Below are 26154 nucleotides of genomic sequence, written 5' to 3'. Positions count from 1 at the left end.
GTATGTTTGACATCCTACATTCCACGAACACGAATTATCCTGCAGGGACAAATGCTTTTCTTAAATCGCAATGTCAGCATTGCTTGGTGAGTATATCCTGTGTTCACCCTCGGTAATACATTTTGCTCAATATGTTGATTTGGCGGGTTTGTTTGACAAACTTCACGGAAATATATTTGCACATTCTGAGGTAAGAAAAAGTTCTTGTCAGATAGAACATTACACGTTTGTATCACATCTAGATCTCCCCAAGGTTTGTTCAAAAGACTGTAAAGCTCAATTCTTTGGTAATCCAGTTATCAAAGATATGTAAATCAACAACGATATTCGTGACACAACGGATACGAACTGTAACATGCCTTACTTCCTGTACGCTTCTCAAATCTTAAACTTTAAATACTTCCGAACAGACCGTAAAGTGACATCTTAAAGAATTCGCGTGGATCTCCTTGAATTCATGTGTTCTCAGCTGTAGCTTGTTCAATATCGCAGATATAATATTATTTGCATACTTTTAACTGTGTGTGCGAGAGAGAGAGAGAGAGAGAGAGTGATCATTTAGCAATACCTGTATTATTAGTTTAGTAATAAAAAGAAAGGATTTAGGTTAAGACAAACACTCATTAAGTTGGCGAAATCCATTTACCCATGCATGACTTGATAGCAATGAATATAGAAAGTAGTACAGTTAAAATGTTAATTCAGATCACCACTACAACACTTGCAGTAATAATATCGAAGAAGGGCTTCAAAATTCAGTACATGCAATAATAATAGTAAGATACAAATTTTACAAAAAGTTATGCCATTTTTATCGTTGCGATGGCATATTTTATTGATTCAATAGTATATTGTATCTTTGCACTTGTAATATAACTCTTGTATCTGTAATTTTGTGATCGCAGCACTAAAATCAACCACGGTAAATTGTATGACTGCAATGGTTTGCCGTTGCATCTACAAAATAACTTTGTTTGGATATCATTGCAACGGTACTAATAGCGAGAGACTCTTGTACACCATTACAGATGGCATGTTATTTATTTGAGTAGAACAATGAAGAACGAGAAGCCACTTTAGAGCGTTCATATTTTGAATCACATCTGAAATTAGTAAAACTGAAATATGCCAAAAAGTTGTAAATTGATACAGCATCGTGTTCTCCTTGCATTGGCGGATCGTCCCGTAATAAACCAGTCGGTAGGGATTTTGGCGAAAACCGGGGTTCATTGCTGATAAGCGATTTCTTTTTTTACAAAATCACCTTTACAAATATGCCGATCTTTGAACATTAAGTACTGCGTTCGTTATGTATGTTTGATTAAGTTTATATCTGATTTAATAGTTTGTAAGTTTTAAAATCTTTTAATTTTTAATTTTATTATATGTCAAAATAATGTAGTTTTGTTTACTAGGAACTCGATACTTTTCCAGAAAAGTTTGACCTTGACTGCTCATTTGTAAATGCATAAAGCTGATCTAGTTCCCGACCTTAACTCAAAAGTAGTAACAGTCACGTGAACAAGTTCTTTTATTTATTTATTTATTTTTATTGTGCGAAAAATAAGGGTGAGATCGAGTCTGTATTGGATACGTGACCCTCGACTTGTAAATACTTTTATTGAAGTAAACAGCTTTTTTATTTTTCTCTTAGAGTAAATGATTGGTTTTTCTCAGGGCCACGTTGAGAGTACGTGATATAAACATGATCACGAACCCTCATCCGGGCATCTCTTTTGCGCAGTATTTATGTTTTAAACCATTGTTTTAGATAAATAATCTCAGTCTGGGCTTAAAACACTTGATGTCAAGGTGTTCTTTTGTTGTGTCAGTTTGGAGTTATTTTAATGTTTATTCGAATTATTTGGATTCAAAAGAATTATTATTTTTTCCTGGAAATATATTTGTGCTCATACAGAATTATTGACCAAAGACATTTCTTTAAAAAAATTTACGCGGATTTCCAACACCGGAGTGTTATTTCTCGTGTTTCTACAAGGAACTGTAGACTACAACACTTTACATGATACAACATACGTCATCGCCTTCCATCTTGGCTAGAACTTGAATTCATTAGAACATTTCATTATTAGGACTTCTAAAATTGTATTCTAGGATTTTTTTTTTTATTTGAGTCTTAAAACATCAAGTTCTTATTTGTTTAATTTTAACAGTATTTTTCCATGGAAATAAATAATTTGTTAAATTTTTCAAAGCTTGTTCTTTTCACTCTTTCTTGTATTACTGTTTATTCTAGCCTAAACACGTACATAAGATGTGATTGTTACATGGATTTGGATGAAAATGACGGTTGTTGATAGGCCTTAAACAATATTTGAGATTGATAAACCGAGTTCAAAATTAGGTATTAATATCAGGAAATTTAAATATTATTTTACTTTACACTTAGAAGTGTCGCTAATTGAAGGAAAACTCGTAATTTACAGTAGGGTTATCCGTTCAATAATAGCTCCTTAAGGAAGTAACAGAAAAGCTACTTTTTTAACACATGAAAACAAAATTTAATATCAATGTTTTCAAAAAAATAAAATTTCAAGTCATATATTTACAAGGCTTGCATATTGAAAACGGATGTTCTAACTTCCATCAAACTTGAGACAGAATCCCTCTGGGACTCATTTTCCATAATAGCTAACACTTTGCACCTTTGCAAGAAATACGGCAGGGTTTTGTGCAATTTTGCTGATGTACTTTCAAAGAATAAGGCAAGGTTTTTAATCACCCTTCTCATCTTAAGATGTTTTCTTATTTAAAATATATAACTGAGGAAAATACAAAAAGTTACACAAGACGTACACAGTAGAGATTTTATTAATGTTGACTTTCTTCACTTCATTGATTGCATCAAAACTGGTTTCATTGCCTGTTCTGTTTAACGGTCTTGCCTTATATGCGTCTCAATCCAGCTCCGGTACTGAGACACGCGGGTGTACACGTTGGGATATCCTGCCTGCTGGCAGCCACTGTAACCCCAGGAGGTGGCACCTGCCAAAAACCAACGGGGGTCAGTTGGTTGACGACACGATAGCGGGCCACCGGAGTCACCCTAGATGAAACAAATTACACTTTGATAAGTTGCAAAATAACTACAGTGAAACGCATCTAAAATGAGTCAAAATCTTAAAAGATCTGGCAAATGTACTTATACCAATTTTAGATAATTTCCCGTTTAAAAAAAATAGTTTAATAGTTCAGAGAGTTTCGTTAGAAACTGGATCCACTATATCATTGGGGAATCCTGTTAGGGACAATTGCTCGAAATACTACACGATAGAGCGATTGGCCCTAATAGGATTCCATAGATCATAGATGGTTTTGCTGTGTGTGAATGTTTGCAGGAAATAATTTAGCTTGACTGGTCCCCTGTTCTCATTTTTCGCTATGGTCCGGTAGCTTGTGGAGCTTATTTTGCCTCATATAGTCTCTACACACATTTGTTTAAATATGAACATTCCAGCATATTTCGATTATAACAAAGCACGTGTTAATCTAAAGTGTCTTCAAAGATTAACTCACATTAAACTTATTTCATTGGTCAAGCGGCATGTTTTTTGTGGGTTTCTTTTTTGTCTGGTTTGTTCTTTTTTGGGGAGAGGTTGAAAGTAAACAAACCAAGGTGTCTTAGGTCACATATTACACGTCAATGCACGCATCAATGTCTGCTTATTCATTGTGCACTGTCGCCGAAAATACCTACAATCACACCAATACGTACAATCACACCAATATGCGTATTTTCTAAACACGTGTACTTTGAATTAATACCAATAATGCCTAAATTCAAGTCAAGGATCAACACCAACATATTTGAGGGTAAACTACTCTGGGACTAGATTCGTTATAATTGTGACTTGAATCCATATGGGCCTGGCACCAAGCTGAATTTGAACCTAAGGGCTAGAAGTCTTCAGAGTGCTCCGGCAAACGTATGCACATGGCTAACCATGTATTATGGTATCTTCATAAATGATCACTCACTAAGTACATAAGCAGTCCTTCTAACGACTGGTAAACAAGTGGAGATACAGAAGGGTTGCTTCAAAAAGTAGGGGCAAATAGGGATATTTCATACAGAACAAAACATGAAATGTACGTAAATTATTGAAAAATTAAACATTTATTTGACTTGGTAAATTTGAACAAAGGCATGTTCTTGCATATTAAATGTAAATCTTCCTGAACACTCATCTTTCATTTTGACACACAATAAAGATACAGAGATGAAAATTACTGAGAGGCAAAATTGAAGCCGCGCAACATATGGTTATCAAAACAGCCATTCAAATATTTTGTGGACATGAAACTGGATGAAGAGACATAGTAGGTCCACTATGGAAAAAAAGAACCTGACAAAAAAAGTAGAGAAATCAAGGGCCACTGGAAAGACAGCATAACGTATAGATCAAGTATATGTAGCTGATTTTATTAATGCCATGACAGGCCTATGGTGTGTGGTATCGGTACTTACGTCTATGTTTAAAGTTTTCATCGAATTTAGGGAATATATGATTGATTATGGAGAATGGTTGATGGGAAGATATAAATCGCAACCCAATCAATTAACCAGTTAGTAGGTACTGGTGTCATACTGATCCGTACTCGTGGCACTTCATGACAGTATGGATTTTAACCATTTATTATGTACTGGCGTCATACTAAACCGTATTCACGGCACTTCATGGTAGTACAGTTTAGTTTCGTAAAATGGCCAATGATAAATATTAGGATTTCTTGGGATATTCTCATATATAAGTGCTTAGTAATCAGGCATAGAAATAATTATTTTAGAATTTGGGGCTTGTTTTTGTACTGCGTGGCCTGAAATGACGATTTCGGCTTAGAATTACGATTAATAGAATCATACAAATGTGACATGAGAAAAAACATAGTGTGAAATGAGTTTTGTGAGATGGATGGTCCTTCCTTGGATTAGAGAACAATTACACTGGTCAACAGTGAAATCATTACTGACTTGAAAAGGCCCTAATCTGTAGTATTTTGGTGTGCCGAACACGAATATAACCGTGAAAAATTTGTATTGGCTCTCGTTTTGAAGATATTCATATACCTCATTTTCTATGTTTCACTGTGTAAATTTCTCCAGTAGGACTGCAGCAACATCCGGAATAATGATGTAACATTGCATAATACCATCATGCTCACATCATCCACAGTTGATTGCATCATTTTCTGATGCAATGCAATACTAATGCCATGCGGCTGCTGAAGTAAGTTGACGTCAGCAGTGTACTATACATGTGTAGGCCTATTATACTAATGCCAGGCGGCTGCTGAAGCTGACGTAAGCAGTGTACTATATAAAGCCCAATCAGATAGGTTCAGCATTTAAAATATTTTAGACGTTGTGCGAGACAGTTCAAGCTACTGTTACATAAAACTTATTATTTTATCCATTTACGTACAATAAAGAACAGTAATGCCTCGAAAGTGTGTTAATACCGCGGACAATTTTTGCTATATTTGTGGGGAAGTGACATTTGCCAACCAGAAGAAAAGTATCAATTCTCAAGTGAAGAAGGCATATCATCTTTACTTCGGATGCAAGGTTGGTGACCAAGACAAGCCTTGGGCTCCGCATATATGCTGTGCTACATGTACAACACAGCTTTCACAGTGGTTGAATTGCAAAAGGTCATCAATGCCGTTTGCAGTCCCAATGGTGTGGAGAGAGCCAAGCAACCACCTAAATGACTGTTACTTCTGCTTGGTTCCTCCTCTTTCCGGCGGAATAACGAAGCGAAAGAAGTCGAGAATAGTCTACCCAAACATTCCGTCTGCATTGAGACCAGTTCCACATGGTGAGGGACTTCCTATTCCAGAACCTCCAGCAGAATATTCTCTTGATTCATCTGACGAAGACAAAGGTGAGTCGACCTGTTCTTCTCCTGGTCCATCAGCATGCAGTGATCCAGATTTTCACTGTGGTGCATCATCAACCCCACACAGAATAACACAGGAAGAACTAAATGACCTGATTCGTGATTTGGACTTATCAAAGAACAAGGCAGAATTGCTAGGATCAAGACTCCAACAATGGAATCTTCTAGAAGAAGATGTCACAATTACTGCATATCGAAAGCGCCACCAGCAATTGGAGCCTTTCTTCAGAAAGGAAAGTAATCTGATATTCTGTTCCGATATTGAGGGCCTCATGAATGCTTTAAAAATCACTCATGACCCACAAGAATGGAGACTATTTGTGGTCTCTTCGAAACTGAGTCTCAAGGCTGTGCTTTTGCACAATGGAAACATTCTTCCATCTATTCCAGTAGCGTATGCTGTCCACATGAAAGAGACATACGATAACTTAAGGCAGCTACTGAATTCCATTGAGTATAACAAGTACAGCTGGCACCTCTGTGGTGATTTGAAGGTAGTTGCCCTTTTAATGGGACTGCAGCAAGGATATACAAAATACATGTGTTTCTTATGCGAGTGGGATAGCCGAGCAAGGGAAATGCACTACATGAGGAAGGAATGGACTCACAGGCAGAATGTAGCCATTGGAGAGAAGAATATCCAACACCCAGCTCTGGTTGAGGCTCAGAAAATCTTGCTACCACCCCTTCACATCAAACTAGGTTTGATGAAGAACTTCGTGAAAGCCATTGACCGGACTTTGCCAGCATTCCGATACCTGCATGAAAAATTCCCTCGACTCAGCGAAGCAAAGATTAAAGAGGGAGTTTTTGTGGGTCCTCAGATTCGAGAGCTTTTCAAAGATGACCGGTTCAACAACTTGCTGGAAGGTGACGCGAAACAAGCATGGAATGCTTTTCGCCTAGTTTCTACAAACTTCCTCGGAAATGTTAGGGCAGAAAACTATAAGGAACTAGTAGAAGACATGTTGATGAAGTATAAGAAATTTGGCTGCAATATGTCTCTAAAGATTCACTTCCTTCATTCCCATTTGGATTTCTTTCCTAGCAACTGTGGTATTGTTAGTGATGAACACGGCGAACGTTTTCATCAAGATATCGCAACAATGGAACAAAGATACCAGGGAAAATGGTCCACTACAATGCTGGCTGACTACTGCTGGACACTCCTCAGAGATGCTCCCGAACAGCTGTACAAGAGACAGGCGAAGAAATCTAAGATGTAGTCAATGACTTGATTTTTTATAGGTAGGCTATTACAGTTGACCTTTTACTATTGGAATGCATTTCGTTATGTAAACATTAATTTCTTGCAGATTACAAAAAAACTAGAGCCAATTTTGCAATTTGACTGTCATATTCGTGTTCAGCACATAAAAATTGATAAGAATTGACTAATTTTATTTCAGTAACATGACTTTTGTAAAAATTTGTTGTCCAGTGTTATTTGTGGTTGGTATTAGCTCCGGTTTACAACATTCTTCAGTGACAATGACTGTCATATTAAGGTCGGATCCTTCGTGATATAGAGAAATATTGTTTATGCTAACACTGTTGGTTACTTTATATGATAAAGTGTTTAAAATGTGTTTTTCAACTCGTAATATAGGCCGGTCATCATCGCTATATTTTGTTTTAGGATTTCCCCGTAAAATTCCTATAATTTTCTAGGCCCAATTCCCTATAAAATCCCAATAATTCTGGCCAAGAGTCTGCCATTTAAAACACACACTCAGATTATACCATTTGTTCGGAAATGCTTATATTCATAAGCGTCATTTTCACCTTTAACGCCATTGCGTGCCTTTAAGTGTTAAAGTTCGATGACGCAGCACCGTAAAGTGTGAGACAAACGTAAAAAAGTGGAGTGAATTAAATACTATATAATTTCATTGAATCTTTCTATTTATTATGGACAATTGATGCTAAAATGTTCTGAAGATATTTAAGGCAATAAGACAGCTGTATAGGTAGACCGTCTTTTGTGTGTGTGGGGTATCGTCTCCAATAACTGAGCTCATTACTATAGTTGGCATCTTTTAGTCAACCATCACAACAAAGATTACAATGAACCAATACGTTTACAAGCTGGATGTGAACCATTTTGTAACATGCACTTTCAGATGAGGGCATTGCCCAGCCGAGTAGGGAAAATAATAAACATTCTTTATATAATACATCAAAAAATTCACATCTTTAGAACTTTCACATTTTTCGTCAATTGTCACAAAAGAAATATGCTTGCCAACCTTGTTTCATTCACTGTGAACTTCTTAAGACCCCAACAATACTAGTTATATATATATATATATATATATATATATATATATATATATATATATATATATATATATATATGCAAATTCCAAGGCGGATTATCACCCTTTTTCTGATTCATTGCATGAATTATTCCAGGTCACTGAAATGAAAAGGACTTATGTTACGTTCGGATTCTGAAATTACACCAGTTAACTGGAGCAAATATTTGTATATTTATTTAGGTTGTGGGTTTTTTGCTTCAGAATAAATGGTCTTTGTAAACATATCAAGTTGCTACCCAATCAGATCAAATACTAATTGCCAAGTCTATGGGAATTATGTGTTCGTACTTGTATAAGTACCATTTCAATTGCCAAGTCAATGGGAATAATGTGTTCGTACTTGTATATGTGTCATTTCATTTTCCAAGTCTATGGGAATTATGTGTTCGTACTTGTATAAGTGCCATTTCAATTTCCAAGTCTATGGGAATAATGTGTTCGTACTTGTATAAGTGCCATTTCAATTGCCAAGTCAATGGGAATAATGTGTTCGTACTTGTACATGTGCCATTTCAATTTCGAAGTCTATGAGAATTATGTGTTCGTACTTGTATAAGTGCCATTTCAATTGCCAAGTCAATGGGAATAATGTGTTCGTACTTGTATAAGTGCCATTTCAATTGCCAAGTCTATGGGAATAATGTGTTCATACTTATATATGTGCCATTTCAATTTCCAAGTCTATGGGAATAATGTGTTCGTACTTGTATATGTGCCAGTGTTTCATCTATATTTATACGATAATTGGCGTGAATATAATTTTGCAAGTTGTTTACAGTTTACATTTTTGATACCAATAAAATGTCTATGATGAACCAAAAGGTCAAGCTTTGTTATTTGTTGGGTTTGTTTAAAGGTAAATATTTATAATTATGTCTTTGCGGATACTTTTTATAGCTTTCCTAGTATGTAACATGGAAAACAATGAAAGGAAATCGACAAAACAAGAATTAAAACGTCAAGTTGCCGTAATTATGGCATATTCGCTCTATAATCCGACATGGTAATAGAGCCATGTCTACTTTGTATTTAGAATCCGTTTACCTCATCCGACTGGTTCAGTGGCTATAGTTTCTAGATCAATGTTTAAAACTTCCTTAGAAATTATACGCTTCCTAGTTACTATTACGAATATTAAACATATTGTATTTATTTATTGTAAATATTATGAAATGTGGTTATTATCTTTTTGGTCGCACATTATATTTTGGAGTTTAGAATCATTCGATGCCAGTAAAAATTCGGCCCACACCTGCAGAGCAGTGTCAGAAACCAAGCAGGATTCCGTGCTTTTCTTTTCACACTATCAGACAAACACACACGTGTGTATGCGTTTCTAAAAATGTAAAATATCGCTATTTTAATTAAAATTCATTAATTTTCGGTTTTTGTCCTCAAAGTTGTGAGGACCACAAGCAGAGGTCTAAGTGTCCACTCCACTGAACATGCGCTCTTCCAGCAAGGCATTTTTGAACAGTTTTACTTCACAGTATATTCTAATTCAAAATACTTACATTGCAAGCGCCAATGTCGCCATTGCCCACACATATATGTGTATCCAAGATATAGTCGGCACTCCACATGTTCCGGCAAGAAGATCGGGGAGTCAGGTTCACCTTCAGCTCATTCAAAAGGTTCTCGTTTCCGGTTCCTTTAGGTAAAGATTGCTTACTTAAATTCCTACTTCTGTGAAAAAGTCAACTATCAGAAACTATGGAAAGTTAGCATAGAAAATCCTTTGCCCAATTACATAACTAAGTGAATTACATGAATGACGCCAAACATTCGCTTCGGATCCAAGTTGTGTTGGGTTGGCTCCTTTGTCCCGATATATGCAAGAGCAAGTGGTTACCCATACAAGGTCAAACTGCACATACAAATTTGGTGGGCCAACCAAAGAAAAGTAAACGGTTATCTGTCGCTTTGGGGTTTTTTTCTCCACTTCATGAAGTGACTAAGCCAATATCTGAGCTGTCAAAGTAATTTGCATAAATTGTTACAACTTCTCTCACGATTAAGAAGCATAATACACGTATAAGGTATAAAAGCCTTCAGTTTACACAAACTCGAAAGTCTAGTCAAACCTGCTAAGCTAGATTGTTTGTGTTTGGATGTAACATTGTCTTCATAGAAATAAAGATGAAGAAAAGGAAAGAGCAGAAACAAATTGCTTCAATCTGAATCTTACGCAAACGAGATTTGTCCTTATTTATCACACGAACATATTAGGGGTACTTTTAACTATATATGTAGGATTGTAATTAGTGTTTTCTTTCCATGCTCCCTTTAATGTGAAATTAAATCATAAGAAAATCCAACTTTTATTTAAAGCGATTGAATGGAAATTACATGTCACCTTTCGTGTCTCCCCATCCGGATATCCAGCATTCGTCTGTATTTGTGTCGAATTCCGTGTCCGTTTTTGGAATGCAGGCCGGAGACATTGAGCTTGAAAATGTCACTTTCTGATTCAGCTTCAGCAGGGCGATGTCATTAGGGTAGGGGGCACCGGATGAATAACTCTCATGCTGCATGAATGAAGATAATAATTTATCAGTAGCTTAAGTTAATACCTTCCTCAGTTTCGTGCCATTTTTCAACATACGAATATGACTATCTTTATCAAGAGGTAATTCTAGGATTACATACTAAACAGCCATTCGTGCACTGACATTAAGCCCCCCTCTTTTATGAAAAACAAAATATGTCTTAAACATATTTCTTCTTTCTTCTGCTTTGTTGATATGCAAGAATCAAGGGTTCTGCGTCGTCGTCGTCATCATCATTACCATTTTTTTTAAAGCAGAAAATGACCAAGGCATTACCACGGTACTGATCTGAATTGCCAGATCTCTCAGTTGCGATAGCTCAAGATTCACAGAGTGGAAACATGCTTTAACTGATAACGTGGCGGCATATACCAAAATCTAGGTGTGTTGAACTTGGTTCTTTAATTTTATTTTAAATCATGCGCAAACTAAAATACAGTTAGGTTAAAGAGAAGAAAGCTATATACTGCATTAATTTTGCATATTGTATTCGACAGTCTTTCGTGTTATTATCGCAGAATTTAAGCAGTGCCGGATTAAACCGTGTGGAGGCCCTTAGGCAATCGAAATCTTGGGGCTCCACTCGCAAATTATCTCCTAGTACTTTTTTAATTTTACCAACCAACAATTTTAATAAACCTTGTTTATTTCACAAAACAAATATTAACGAGTTAAGGCAATCGTTGTAAGTGTATTAAATTGTGACAACAAACAAAACAAAAGTTCAGCATTTGGCACAGCTTCATGATCCGAACTTGAAGGGGTGGGATGGCTCTTTAACTACGTTACACGTGTTCACGCTTTATTATCTTACCTCTCGATCAGATTTCGTTTAGTTTTTAGGTAATCCAATTATTTTGGATAATACAGGTTTAATGTGTACCTACGTGACCTCAGAAACAAGATTCGTTGAAAACTCCCAAGTTTAACTCATCTTTGCTCAAAGGTGTCTTTTTAGCGGTCATCTGTAATATGGTGTTCATGTGAGTTCTGTCTTGTTACTTGCTGCAAACATTGCTGCCCATTCGAACAACAAAGGAGAGACTAATTGCAAAATATGATTTGCTATGTTATGCCCCAAATTATGTAGTTTTAAATATAGTATATCATACCGGAATAATTCTAGACACACTTAGCGCCAGTTCCCGGCCACTTGATGTACGTCTGTCGTGTTCTCCAAGAACCACTTTCGCGACTCCTCTGTAAATACAGGACGCAGGAAAAATATATGTTACTATTCATTCTTCTCTGAGTGTTGACATATTGATGACATCAAGAAGTAAAAGAGAAAGAGGATGTGGAAGAAGATGATGATGACAAATTCCCAGATATTCTAATATATTGAACAAATAATTATTCAGGGAATACTAACTATGTACTTAACGATTTTCGAAAGAAGTCAGTAAGTCTCTACACTATCATACGACGTCTGTTTAAAGATTCTCTATTATTCTCTTAGTTCTAAAAATGAATGAACTGATCAAATATACTGCAAACGTCCAGCTGTATTTTTGTCTTTTTTTACCTGTCTGGTTGGGTCAGAGATGGTATTACAGCCTATCAGAGCAACTCGATTAATTGCTTACTCAGAGGCTTCTTCAATTCCACAGAATTAGTGATAATGCCGTTAGCTCAAATCGATGGACCCTGCTTCTACCGAAACACCAACCACCTCAAGGTACAACTTCTCAAATTACAGGAGACTTAGTTCGGACAGAAACTTGCTACGGCTAATCTCCAGTATTCAGCTGCCACACTATATCCCACTCACGGACAGCTGACACACTATATCCCACTCACGGACAGCTACCACGCTATAACCCACTCAGGACAGCTGCCGCGCTATATTCCCCTCACGGACAGAAAGGTATTGAGTATTCATGTTGCTTGACCCTGTCACATTATCCTGACACCATGCAGACCAGTCCTAACACCTGACACCAGGCATACCAGTCCTAACACTAATCTCTTAATGCTGGGCGTCAAGCAAGGCATCTGTTAGTACCATTTTTTTAAATAAGTCTTTGGTATGACTCGGTCGGGGATCCAACCACTAGGTCACATGAGCGGTTGATTAGCGCTGTTCGTTTCCTTTCTTTTTACACGGCAAGCAATTGTGAGGACGCACTCGTCACTGGTAAAGCTATTTTACAAGACTTGGTACTTGAAGTGACAAAATTAAGGATGTACCATACCGGTCTCCTCCTTCCCTGCCTCTCCCTCACCCCAACCCTTCTACAGCACCCCCTCCCATGGAAAGTCAGATGAACAGACGCATATGTCTGTCCGATCAAATAAAAATTAAGTAATTAATATATATATACACATCAAAATTAGCAAAGATGCAGGTTAGAATCCTACCATCGGATCAGCCCTTTTTGGCAACCGTGGTGTGTCTTTGAGCAAGGCACTCCAAATGCCTCAGAATTAAATATTCTACTTGTATTTCTCTCTCAGTAAAGACCTCAATCAAAAGGTGCGCAATTATAACGATCTATTAGTTACTGATAAGTGACCAATAGAAGTGGAATAAGATCCGACTTAAAAATAATGCAATGCACGAGCCTGAGATTTTGTTTCTGCCAATCACAACTGAGATCACTTTTGAAAGTTCGTTTTTGATTGGCTGATAGCGAACACTAAATCTCAGACTTTTTTATGATCTCCAGGCCAAACCGCGTATTCACAAAATTCACTGTGAGTGAGCAGGCACTAAAATTATTTTTTGATATATAAGAACGAGCAGACTGATTTGCACACAAAACATGCACATATTTGATATTAATCCGAATAATAATATTAAATGGTAAAGATGCTTCATTTCATAAAAGGTAGACATTTTCATACTTAGGAAACATGTCAAATTTAGACCGGATGTACATTCAAGTTCAGGAATCTTACAAGTGAATACTGGGTTATGCTAGAAAGAGAACAGCCATACAGATTCACTTACTCTGACAGAGAAAAGGATACACTGACGAACCGATTCTGATCAACTTTTAATGACTCATCAACACAGCTGGCAGTCCTGACGACCATTTAGTCACCATGGAAGCTGGAGCTAAGTTTATGGATAGAATTTAAAGTGTTTTGCACTGTAGCTTCTCTTCAACTATATAGATGTTGAATGTATACATGTTATACTTTCAAAGAGTGACCAGCCGTGGCAATGCATTGGTCACTGATGTGGAACCTTCTAAAGAAGTGGAAGTTGTATTTTGACTTGAGAAACATCTTCCACGGTCCGCAACCTTAATCTTTCTCCCTTTCTCTAAATGACAGAGAGAAAAACTGCTCGTCATCCTTTGATCCTATGAGGACGAGAGCGCTGGTCACTGTTAGGCCTATGCCCGACCCCCTTCCCCGCCCTAACATGAAAGCCTGTGCTGCTCTGTAAAGACACGTGCTTTATCGATATATGATTCTTAGTCTTGCTTTTCCTCGCTAACAAAATCAAACCTCACAAGTCATTTCCATCAAATGAGGAAAAAGCCATATATTTAGTGATCTCTCGCAGAAGTGGATTTTTTACTTTGGGTACGCTTGCCAAGCAATTTCAGTCTCTCTCACACAGTCGATATCGCTACTAATTGCCAATCCACACAGTAGACAGTATTGATGACTCTCCTCAGAGCACTTATTGGTTATAATCAAAAGAAGTGAACGCCTGAGCATTTCCTTTTGTTCACAGACAGACTGACAAAGATAAAACAGATCCTGATGGTCCTCTTTGCAGCCATCGACGCGATGAGCATTGACGAGAACCAACTGTTCGCCAAGGATATACCTTAGATAAAGCTGGTGTTGGTTTAGAGAGAAAACCAAGGCAATTTTCAAATTTTCTTAAGAATCAGATGGGGAGGAAGTCAGACCCTAATAGTCAACTGTTCAAACATCCAAGCTGTGGAATGTAATTGAGACCCACTGGACAATATAGAGGGATCCATGCAGAGAGCAGGGTAATGATGTGGTCAATGTAAAAAGTTCCATTCTGCTTGCTTTCCACTATAAACATACGGATAGAACGGCAAAACGACCAATTCGGCATATCATCGACTTATCTTTACACAAACTGGCAGTTGCAATGACCCGTTTGTTACTTGTGAGGGATTCGGCCATATAAGCTAAACCTAGATCAAGGCTGGGTGAAAATAGTATTTAACCGTGTCACCTTCGAAGTTTAGAGTGTTATACTGCCTCACGTTCCCATCTAGACAGTCGCGCATATCCTTCTGATCTGCTACTTACCTCCTATTCCACAGACACAGACAGAGTGACAGGACTAAATTAACCACTTACCCATCGACGCAGTGTGCGGCCGTGATGACCCACTGGTCACTAATGAGTGATCCACCACAGAAGTGAAAGTTGGAGCTGGTCTGAAGAGACACCTGCCATGGCCACGTGTGTTCCTTGGTCTCACTGCCTCCGACGATTCGTGAAGACGACACTTTGCCACATACATCATCCGGCACTTGTAAAAAGAAGGTGCAAAATATATGTTAGATGGGACAATTTAATAGTAGTTGTCATAAGAAGGATATTGATTTTACAAAGGCATCTGGATGTTATCAATGCACTTTTTTATTTTCATTTTGTCAACTGAAAAATACTTGCAAATGTTATCGTTATTGACCAACAGCCTGCTATCAAGTTTAAGCGTCTGCGCGCAGCTGGTTCCATGTGTTAGGTGCTCGATCCGCGAGATCACACGCGAGGCTTGAAAATTTGACTAAAGTAATAGCTACAGCGTTTCACTTATGTTTAATAGGCCATTGGGTAAAGCAATTAAAATAACTACTTATTTCGTAAACCGAGTGAAAAGAGATAAAGCCACCTCAACGTTCTACTCCACAGAGAATTATATTTTCAGTTACTAGGTGGTTTAAAATTATAGCTGGTATTTTAGGTTCTGATATTGAAAGCTGAAAGCTTATTTAACTTAAAGCACGAACAAAACCTTACACAAAGGAGGAAATACTCATGAACATGTTACTTTATGGTGTAATTCAGGTCTCAGGGTCACAATACAATATAGATGACAACCTAGATACATTTGATATGCCCGGTGTTCCAGCAACTACAAAGTTGATAATACTTAATCAACATCTTGCGAACCACAGTCGAGTCATCTCAAAGACTTATAAAAACGGTATCAGCAGCGGCATCACTTGGCGCTTAGCATTAACGGGTTTGTGTTAGGACTTAACGGCCTGGTGTAAGGATAATGTTACGGGGGGGCGGGGGGCATGATGCCACATGTCTGCGACATCATGACCCAATTTTTAAGACATCACTGTAAACTGCCACACTGCAGACATCGTAGCGATATGATTCAAATTGTTAAAACTACGTTAAACATATTACAAACCACCAACACATAAAAAATATGGTTTTATTAATGACAGCCAAAATGAAGTGGAAAAGGCCTCAAAAAGAGAATTTGCGTAAGCAATTCTAATAAGGCTCACAACATTTCGACGGTATGCACAGAAGATAAGGGGTTGACAAGTGATGACAACACCATGTACTTAGTACATGCTGAAGTTATGGCATCAAGGTCCAACAGAGGTTGGCACGCGTGAATGTACCTCTAGGTAAGTGGTAATTTTAACAGAACTGCAAACAATATCTCTTGATAATTAAAAATTATTTTGTGTTCTTATTGTTGCTGTCGTCATCATTGTTGCTATTTTCTCTCTTTTTATTTAAGATTATTTTTATCATCGTCGTCATCATCATCATCATCTGGTTTTCACTCATTTACACAAAAATTGACCCAAAATGGCCCCCTCTTTGTAAACTCTTGCAATTTCATGTTAACTCTTGCAGTCAGTCGTAACTAGACACGTGTGCATGCTACTGACTGATTGCTTTATAAAGAGATGTTCATCGTGTAGTTTAACGCTGTAAGTTTTATAGTCATTGGAATACAAAATCATAGGACGCTTTTGCTGCTGAGTTTACTGAATAATTAATTGACATTTCAAAAGTCGAGCTATGTCAGACACATTTCTATTACTAGAAATGAACAAAAATGACCGATAGAGAATATCAACTCCTGGTTCTTGGACAATCATTGAATCATCAAATAGATGTGTGCTTTATCAAAAATAACACTGCAGATAAGAACAGTTTTAAACAATCAATGTCGCGATTTTAAAAACTGAACATATTTCGTATATGATATATTACTAGTATTACTTTATTTCACTGGCCGAAATACATACGTACCTTAAAAACAAACAATCAGTCTGCAGGGAACGGTTCCTCTATGTTGTAAATAATTAATACATTTTCAGGTATATCTAAGTTATTAACAAATATAGAGAATTGCACGAACAAATTACGGCTGGGCAGATAATCAACTTACACACGGGTTTGAAACAGCAAACACCCGAATCGCAGGGAAACTCATTATTTATTTCATCTCCAGCATCGCAAGAGCTCTGGCAGGTTCCACCTTTGCTGGCGCAAGTTACATCTGCAAAATGAAAGTGCACGTGCTCATATCATAGAAATCAGGATTGTACCAGAACAGGATGTGACATCATTTCCTAATCATTAAGTTTCTTCTCAAAATTACGGTATGCTGACTCTATTCATTTTTTTTTTATTCTCAAAGTTTTCTTTCTTTATTTGCACCTGGTTTTATTTTTTTGTTTGATAGCGCTGCTGTTGTTTTGTATACGTTATTGTCTTATGGACTAGTCCCACAATGTAAGATCTAGTACATGTTGGTTTTGTTTTAGCGCTAAACATAAATATCAGCGTCAAGGTCTTACATATAGGACTATCCTATGGACAAGATATCAAAGCGTTCAAACGTTTTTAACTGAGCAAGAGAAAGAGTTCGAGCCCAAAGAACATATGAAACAATGAATCTGAGATTCACTTTATTTTGTGTGAAGGAGTAGAAGGATCAAAGAGAGAACAAAAATAAAAATGATATAAGAGGTTCTTACGCTGGAATGTTGCCCTGAAACCAGCTGCAACCACTGAGTTGTCGGTTGAGAAGACAACTCTAAAAGACCGTCCCTCAACACTGGATACAGAGGTTCCACAAAATCGGCCCAATAGGACAGCATTAGTACCGGAAGTCTCGTATATCTGAAACCAAAGATGGAAAGAATCAAAAGAAACAATATAATTTAATTACCTAATCAATAGAGATGAAATGCGAAGACGAATCCGTTTAGTGAAATATTATGTTTAAAGCTGTAGTTGTCATGGTAATGATTCGTTGCATTTTTGAGGCATAATTACATCTTTGTATAATACTCAACACCACTGAAATTAGTTTAATTTCAATTACAATGCTGTCGGGCATTTCTGCGCACTTAAGATTTCCGTCTCCAATGCTGAAGGAATACGCATACCAAATTCGACCGATTGACCAAAATAAAATACAGCAGTGCTTACCATTTGGAAAGAGGTAATTGTCACCAGAATATTCTGACAACTTCTTGCAAAATTGGAAACTTGGATTAAAATGCAGTATTGTTTTAAGGTATACATTTCCATCTTTTATATAGTGTATTTATTTGTATGATTCTAAAAGATAAATAGTAAATCGAATTTTCTGGGTTACCAGTTCATGACGGTCATGGAGTGGGTCTTGATGTTGACATTTAGAAATCACATTTTCATATGCATTTCGAGTCGAAATGCGAAATATTTTCGTACACTTTATGAATATCACTTTCCTTAATTAAAGTACGATCGTTCTTTCTTGATACAAAATGGATTTTTTAAAACAAAAATAACACGTGATCCAATGTTTACAGAAATGACGTATCGTTGCGCAGAATTACCAGACGGGCAGAATTAGCCGACATGGTGGTATCTATAGTGATAAAAAATCGTATTAGGAATTAAATTCGGTTAGCCTTTTTAAGCATTATGTTGTCGAAGAACAATAATGTTGGCACCCTGATTAAAAAAAATAATTAACCAAAACAATACTACACATGTTTAACAATCTCTTTCTTGTAAATGGAAATGTAGTCACTTTTCAAATCTACCTATGTTCTAAACTCTTACCGCAACATAATCGTATGTACATCCAGAAGCAGTTTCAACATTGAAACTAGGAAACGTCATGTACATTAAGTTTCCGTCACCAGGTATGTTATATATACAGTTCAGGTTGTTACCGTAGTTACTGGGAAAGTTGGGAGACGTTATTTCCCCTGGAATCTGAGGAAATGTACCACCACATCCTACAAATGAGACAAATATCATCAGTTTTCGATAGACGAAATAAGTATAAATAGTATGAAATCTTTGACATTTAATTAAAAAGAAGTAAATATAATGTTGCATAATCATTCAAAAACATGGGTCCTTTATCACAAACCACTGTTACCGGGAAAAATTAGGCTGGAAAAATATTAATGAAACTATTTATTTATATAAAGCTTTAATTAAACCATAAAAAGAAAATACGTGAAAATACTATTTATTGATTCTCAAAGTAAATTGTGCAAAAGTAACGTTTCTATAAAAGAAATTGATGACCACAAGAATCAAGAAAGCATTATGAAAAGACTGGTAAATAATTTATTGCCGGCTAGTTTTAAAGTTACAACATTTCGCGTTTACGAACTTGCTGCGTTTTTACGGTCTTTAAATTTTGCGCCAGCCATTATATATAGGATATCTTTTGTTTATTACTGGTTATTGTAAATTCATTTTTATAAAATGTTACCGAGTATTTTATTTTTGAAGATTTATCATGAATGTACTGAAAATAAATATATCGCGCAAATAATGAACTATACAGCATCGTCTCATTGATAGTGGGTGAAACATAGATGTATAAGTGAGTACATATATTCTGAGGGTTTTATCAATAGAATTTTCACACCAAATATTACCAACATATAAAAACACCACAAAAAACGGTAGTCACAATATCAGTATGATTACATTACAAAATTCGTTATACATTAATGCAGTAAGACTGGTTGGTGCTAATTTGAATGCGAAAAATAAATAAATATTTATCAGCGCAGCATGACTCGGATGGTAGTATTTGACCCCAAAAAATCAATATTCACTAGTCAGCCATGCTGGTGAGACAACTTTTATGTAACGACGAGCTGAGTAAGCAAGCAATACTAGTGTTAAGACCAACACGTGCAAAATTATCGTGTTGTAAGAGGTAGATGAAATAACATTTCAAGGAAAGAAAAATATATACCATAACTCTAATGGAGAAATAATTTAAAATAAAGAGTCCATGCTTAATTATCAGGCTAGGTCCATTGGAATGGTAAATGCTATTCCAATTACAAATATCCAAAATGCAGGCCATTGGTCATTCATCACGTCTCCTATTATGACGCTCACTTATTCATTAATACGTTGGCAAAATAATAGTGCATTTAGCAACGATTCAAAAATTTATAGATTCATGAAAGACGGATTTTTTTAACAAAACAGCTCTAAAGACAAATAGGTTTGTGCATAGCTTTATGTTAGTTTCTTACAATTGCCAACTGTTAAAGTGTGTTACGATTTACCATTTTCTACCATCAGTTTTTCTCTGTTGTATTTGACATTTTACAACCAAATGTATCTCCAGCACACGTTACCTTGAGCAAAAGTTGACTACATTTACAACATCTATTTTTGATTGTTCGATTTTTTAATTAAAAATCTTAAAAAATCACTACAAAATTTCAAACAAGTGTTCACAGAAAACTGTATCTTTAAAATCCGTATATTTACACAATGTCAAAGGTGTGATGCATTTTATTTCCTCTTTGTGATGTAAGAAATCTTCGCCAACCAACTGATTTTGGGTAATTCTCTGGTAATTAAAATGTTTTGTATCGTATGTATTATTCAGCTTTTTGAGATGAAGTTGGAATCAACTTGATATTTTTAAAAGCCTCCTACTTCATTTCTTCCATAACATATATTATCATGAGTGGATATTGACTACAGTGTAGTTGCTTTATTACATTTTTCATGTTTACCATTTTCTTTATTTACTATTTATAATGCCCTTTCTTTCTCATCAGTGGCTTTGTGATCAGTTGAAATTCGCACATATGATTGTAAACATAGCCTCTACACCCTACGCCTTCAGATAGTCCAGTTTGTAAAGAATTTATTTTTATTTTGTTCCTATAATTGATTTTTTTTAAAAATAATAAGAATCTGGATTTTTATAATCGAAGTAAAAATTCTCAAACTGTTTTTGTTTTTGTTGTTTTTTGTTTATATATTAAAAGCAATAAAAACGTCTTGAGAATACTTTTCCCCCAATAAACTGTTGTTTATTTTATGCCAACTGGATATCCACCTATAGCGGGTACTTCGCTTTTAGTAGTTTGCAACGTTTCTTCAGTCCTTTTAAACAATGTGAATGATTTCAGATTTATGTAAAATTTTGACATTTATATCTCTGGCTGCTACATCATTTTCATCAATGGAATCAACATGTGATATTTTAAATCGAAATGTCCCCAGTACATTCTTTCTCTGTGTTGGTCGGATCATTGTAAACTGGCCTTAGAAAGTTTACGATATCTTCAAGTTCTTCCTTAAGCTTGGCCGAATTAAAATGGGTGTATTGACCAGCAACAAAATAGGCAGTTTATTCCTTCTTCGTTTTGTATGGTTTAAACAATTATGTTTACAGAGCCGATGCTGATTATTTCAATGTTATTGAAATCTACCTGCTATTCTGCAACGTTGTTACAAAAAAACTGGAGTACATCTTTTTGATGTTTGAAATCAATATAATTGCACTTTTATACTCTTTAATGTCATTCTTCAACACGATTAGCTCTGACAAATGTGTAATCTCTTTCCAAACTTGTAAACAAATAGGCATATTTTTAAATACCGACATTACTGCTTTCGTGTTAAACTCGAGTAAACTATTTACATCACTTCTCCAAAAATTGTTTGAATTCAATACAATATAATTTTGCGCCATTATTTATGAGTTTAATTTTATTGTTTGTGTTCGCTCCGCCATTGAGGCTCCACTAGAAGGGTTGTCTCGTAGGGACCATGCGGCTTTTACCGTTCCGCCTGCAGTTTGACCAAAGCTCAGCGCTAGTGAACGTGGCTTGTTACTGTAGCGTTATCGTATCCCCCCTTGCTACACCTTAAATTAGTTGATTGTTATTTCGCTAGTGTGCTATAAATTTTAATGTTTGTATTTTAGTATTGTCGTATAAAATGGGTTAGTGTGAAAACAATATGCTTCATCAGAGTGTATCTACTAGATTATACAATGTAAATAAAGCAGCATAAATTTCTTTCGAAGTTATAAAAACATAGAAACAATCAAGCAACAACCCACCTGTAGATCCAGGCGTAGTTGCTGGGGCAGGGGTGGTTTCTGGTGCGTCGCCCCAAGTGGCGTAGAATCCTTTGTGGGTTATGGAACCATCGGAGGTGAGCACAATCCTCATGGTGCCAGAAGAAGCAGTAATGGTGAATGGGGACAGATTGCCACAGTATCTGAAAGTAATAGTATGTATGTATGTATGTATGTATGTATGTATGTATGTATGTAGGTGCAATTATTGTATAAAAGGGAATATCTGTACCCCTTGTGAGTCTCTCTCTCTCTCTCTCTCTCTCTCTCTCTCTCACATACACAAACATACACACACTCTCACACAAACACACACACAATCACTCACACACTCAAATACTCACATCCATTCTCTCTCTCTCTCTCTCTCTCTCTCTCTCTCTCTCTCTCTCTCTCTCACACACACACACACACACACACACACACATATTGACTTACTCATTTATCAATGAGTTCCCATTGTATATCTTGACACTATCGTAAGGACAATAGTTATTGCCCACGTATGATCCTTCGATTTCGAAATTGGTGAATGTCAGGGAAATGGAGGCACCGGTCTGGATGACCCACTCACACGCAAGGTTGTTGCCATAGTGAGCAGGGTAGTTTGGGGAGGTCAAAACCCCGGATGTTGATGTAAATGTTCCGCCGCAGGTATTGTCTGCAAAATGATAATAATACATGTTCATGCGGTAATGAAATGTTCAGAACGGTGTATGCATCCTGTTCACGCAAAAATTCTAGATTTTTTTACCTTCCTCTACAAATTCGGTCTTTGAATGCTCGTTAGATTAAGATTACAGTCAATAGATTTTAAACAGCTGGATCATAAATGTATATATGTTTAAATTGTGTTTAAAATCCTGCCCATATGCAGTCTAAAGTCGAAATGGTTCGAAAAGTAATGCCTGACGCATTCAAGATAATGAACTACGGGTAATCATTTAAGATCAGATCACAAGATTTGGGCCGGTTAGGCGTTTGAACTAAAGTGTTTAAACACCTGGTAAATATATATCCACTGCATGTCTGCTCTTCCATATTTTGACTGTATCAGACATCTGAATGTTCGCACCATCTAGACTTAAGCTGTAAGACTCATAACTAAGCGATACTCTGTCGCATGCTGCAGAATTCAGGTAGCTTTGTTTGTATTGCGTATGACTCATAATACAAGAGTCGCAGGTTCTATTCTCACCCTGGCCCTTCCTAGTCGGCTGCATGGGTGTCTCCTTGGAAAGGCAAACGCTCCAATAAAAAACATGCTAAATGTGCGGTTAAAATAAATAAAACTAAATTTTATATAAATAAATAAAACTAAATTCAACTCTTGCACGCTACAGAGCCGGTGTTAACGGTTTCGTCGTAAAAAAAGGAAAAGTATTTAATTTTAGACTGGTGTCAGGCCTTCAGCAATTCTTTGTACTCATTATAATATAAAACTATTTAACGTGTTTCTTTTTGGTTTCCGCTAATAATAAGCATGGTTAACGAAGTACAATACGGACACCTTATCATTTTATATCAAATGCAAGGTATTACGAGAAAAACAAATAATTTTAACGTCATTCAAACGATGAGCAATACGATTAAAAAATTCACGAGAGAGAGAGAGAGAGACAGACAGACAGACAGATATAGATTGAGATTCTGCTGATTCATGCTCCCATAGACAGCCATCGCTCGAGATGAAGGAAGCTTTCTTATTGAAATAACCATTCCTCAGTTTTCTAAGTCTTGAATTTCCGGGTATACACATTTCCATATAGTGTCTCGCTTTGTGCATTAGTGAACTCCCTTTCTATCACTGGCAAGTTTCATCGGGTGGTCTTGATTCGCTTACCTCAATGCAACTTTAATGTGACCTCCGAGTCCTTAAAATAATGCATGGTATACACGGAAGTTCTTGTGAATTATAGTTATTTGGTTCAACACGACGGAAAAAGAGAAAGTGTTTGAAGTTGGCAACTAATTAAAATGATGGATGTCTCCTTCATGCTCATTGCCCGCTCCTCTACAGTGGCATTGTGGTTAGAGTGTCCGCCTGTGATGAGGGAGGTCGCTGGTTCGAACCCCAGTCTAGTCATACACAAGACATAGAAATTGTACTAACGTCTGCCTCGCTATCGGCTCAGTATTAAGAGGTTAGTCGGCCTGGTGTCAGGATGATGTGACTGGGTGGGACATAATGCTACAAGTCTGAGACATGATACCCCAGTGCTAGGCATCACTATAAACTGCCACACTGCTGACATCGAAGCAATATTACTAAAATTGTTAAAGCTACGTTAAAAATCCAAAGAGAGCGCGCGCGCGCGCGCACACACACACACACACACATGCGCATTCTGCCACAATCTAATGCTGCTTCAAATTTCATGTTCTAAAAATATTAGAATATACTCACAAACAGTACTCGCGGCTGATGTGACGGCCACAACCAAAGCGAAAATGACGAGTAATGACTGCATCATGTTGTCCGTTAGGTTCCAAACAGCAGTGACTAGAAACGGGCTCAAGTCCTATTTATACCGTTACGTATGCTAAGACGCTGCACATTTTCGTCCATTCTTTGGCGACCATATTTTATTATGCTATAAATTTTATAATACTTTAAAAGTTCTTACAGTTATGAGAAAATATCAAGTGTTACATTTTATGGGACACTTTAAGTTATATGATACAGGGAATTTGTGTGTGTAATGTATGTCCCCCGTTCGTATTTGGATCGCTCACCTCCTTCTACAGTGAACTCTGGTTTAGAATTTGGGAATATGAATAGTAGAGTACCAGTTTACCGTGTGTGTGTGTGTGTGTGTGTGTGCGTGTGTGCGTGCGTGTGTGTGTGATTTGGTTTCTTAACGTACCTTTAAAACAATAGTCATATCGCTATGATGTCTGCAGTGTGACAGTTTATAGTGCTGTCTAGCACTGAGATCTGTAGCCGCAGACATGTAGCAACATGTCCCACCCAGTCACATTATCCTCACACCAGGCCGACCAGTCCTAACACTAACCTCTTAATGCTGAACGCCTAGCGAGGCAGCTGTTAGTACCATTTTTATAAGTCTTTGGTATGACTCTGCCTGGGTTGGAACCCGTGACCAACCGCAACAGAGGCGGACGCTCTAACCACTTAGGCCAGGAGCGGTCCGGGTCCCATGGTATGTATCATGGTAGTTTTTCACGTACCGGTACTTCTGTAGTTTCCGTCGGTACGAAATGTAAGGAAATTCATGAGTAATCTTGTTAGGAATTTAATGCTATTAATATCATTTTTTTGGCTTCACATGTGAAAATAATTCATGAAATTATCTTCTTTTTTTGTTACAAAGTAGTTGCATTTGTCACAAATTAATTTTGAATATTACAAATATAACTGTATTCATCATCTCTTAATCAGGGGCCCCGAGTGGCCGAGTGGTCTAAAGCGCTCTCCGTTACGGATCACTGCCATCTCACCTCTGTCTGCGTGGGTTCTATTCTAGGATTCGGCCAATGTGGGTATGTAAAAAAGCTTGCCAGTAGCTTCTCGTGGGTAAGTGGTTCTTCCAGGGGTTTTCCCGGGCTCTTCCTCCACCATTAATACTGGCTGCCATGCATAACCTATCGTGTGCTGAAAAATGGCGTTAAACCCCACAACAACAACAACAACATCTCTTAGCCACTTGTTGACACCTGTCACGTGTGCCATATGGTGGCCAGATGGGATTTGTGAATTATATTTGGTTAAGATCCAAATTTGTGAAAAGATTTGGATTTAAAAAAAACAAACATAAAGGTAATCTTTTAGTTATTTACTTCTGTATGTTAATCTATTAAGAACATGCATTTGTAAGACCGAGAATTATTCAAAGATTCTGTATGTTAATGTATTAAGAACATGCATTTGTAAGACTGAGAATTATTCAGAGATTTTGTATGTTAATGTATTAAGAACATGCATTTGTAAGACCGAGAATTATTCAAAAAATTCCCAGGAAACCAGTTGTTTTCTGTTTGAAATTTACCTAATTGCT

The 26154-nt window shown here is 36.8% G+C and overlaps 1 protein-coding gene across 1 annotated transcript; it reads right to left on the bottom strand.

Annotated features, from left to right (window-relative positions):
* Positions 1–2814: 2814 nt before the first annotated feature.
* LOC149799410 (ovochymase-like) lies at positions 2815–24643 on the bottom strand. The gene is made up of 11 exons (XM_089958751.1): positions 24543–24643; positions 22574–22796; positions 22118–22278; positions 18835–19013; positions 17757–17901; positions 17165–17275; positions 15091–15265; positions 11904–11991; positions 10599–10770; positions 9757–9893; positions 2815–3067 (listed from the first exon to the last, which is right to left on the bottom strand). The coding sequence occupies exons 1-11, from the start codon at positions 24607–24609 to the stop codon at positions 2894–2896; spliced, it is 1632 nt and encodes a 543-aa protein (XP_089814877.1). The 5' UTR covers positions 24610–24643; the 3' UTR covers positions 2815–2893.
* Positions 24644–26154: the final 1511 nt, after the last annotated feature.

Source organism: Sinohyriopsis cumingii, chromosome 5, assembly GCF_028554795.1.
Source record: "Sinohyriopsis cumingii isolate HCF-2022 chromosome 5, ASM2855479v2, whole genome shotgun sequence".
Lineage (NCBI taxonomy): Eukaryota > Metazoa > Mollusca > Bivalvia > Unionida > Unionidae > Sinohyriopsis > Sinohyriopsis cumingii.
This window is presented reverse-complemented; position numbering and strand designations above follow the sequence as displayed.

Excerpts from the sequence above, each read along its gene's own strand:
- LOC149799410 (XM_089958751.1), bottom strand. The coding sequence starts at position 24,609 with ATGATGCAGTCATTACTCGTCATTTTCGCTTTGGTTGTGGCCGTCACA. Across the intron at positions 22,279-22,573 it reads GGGAACTCATTGATAAATGA|ATACTGTGGCAATCTGTCCC; the intron begins GTAAGTCAATAT and ends TATTACTTTCAG. Across the intron at positions 17,902-18,834 it reads GTACATACGATTATGTTGCG|ATATACGAGACTTCCGGTAC; the intron begins GTAAGAGTTTAG and ends CTTTGGTTTCAG.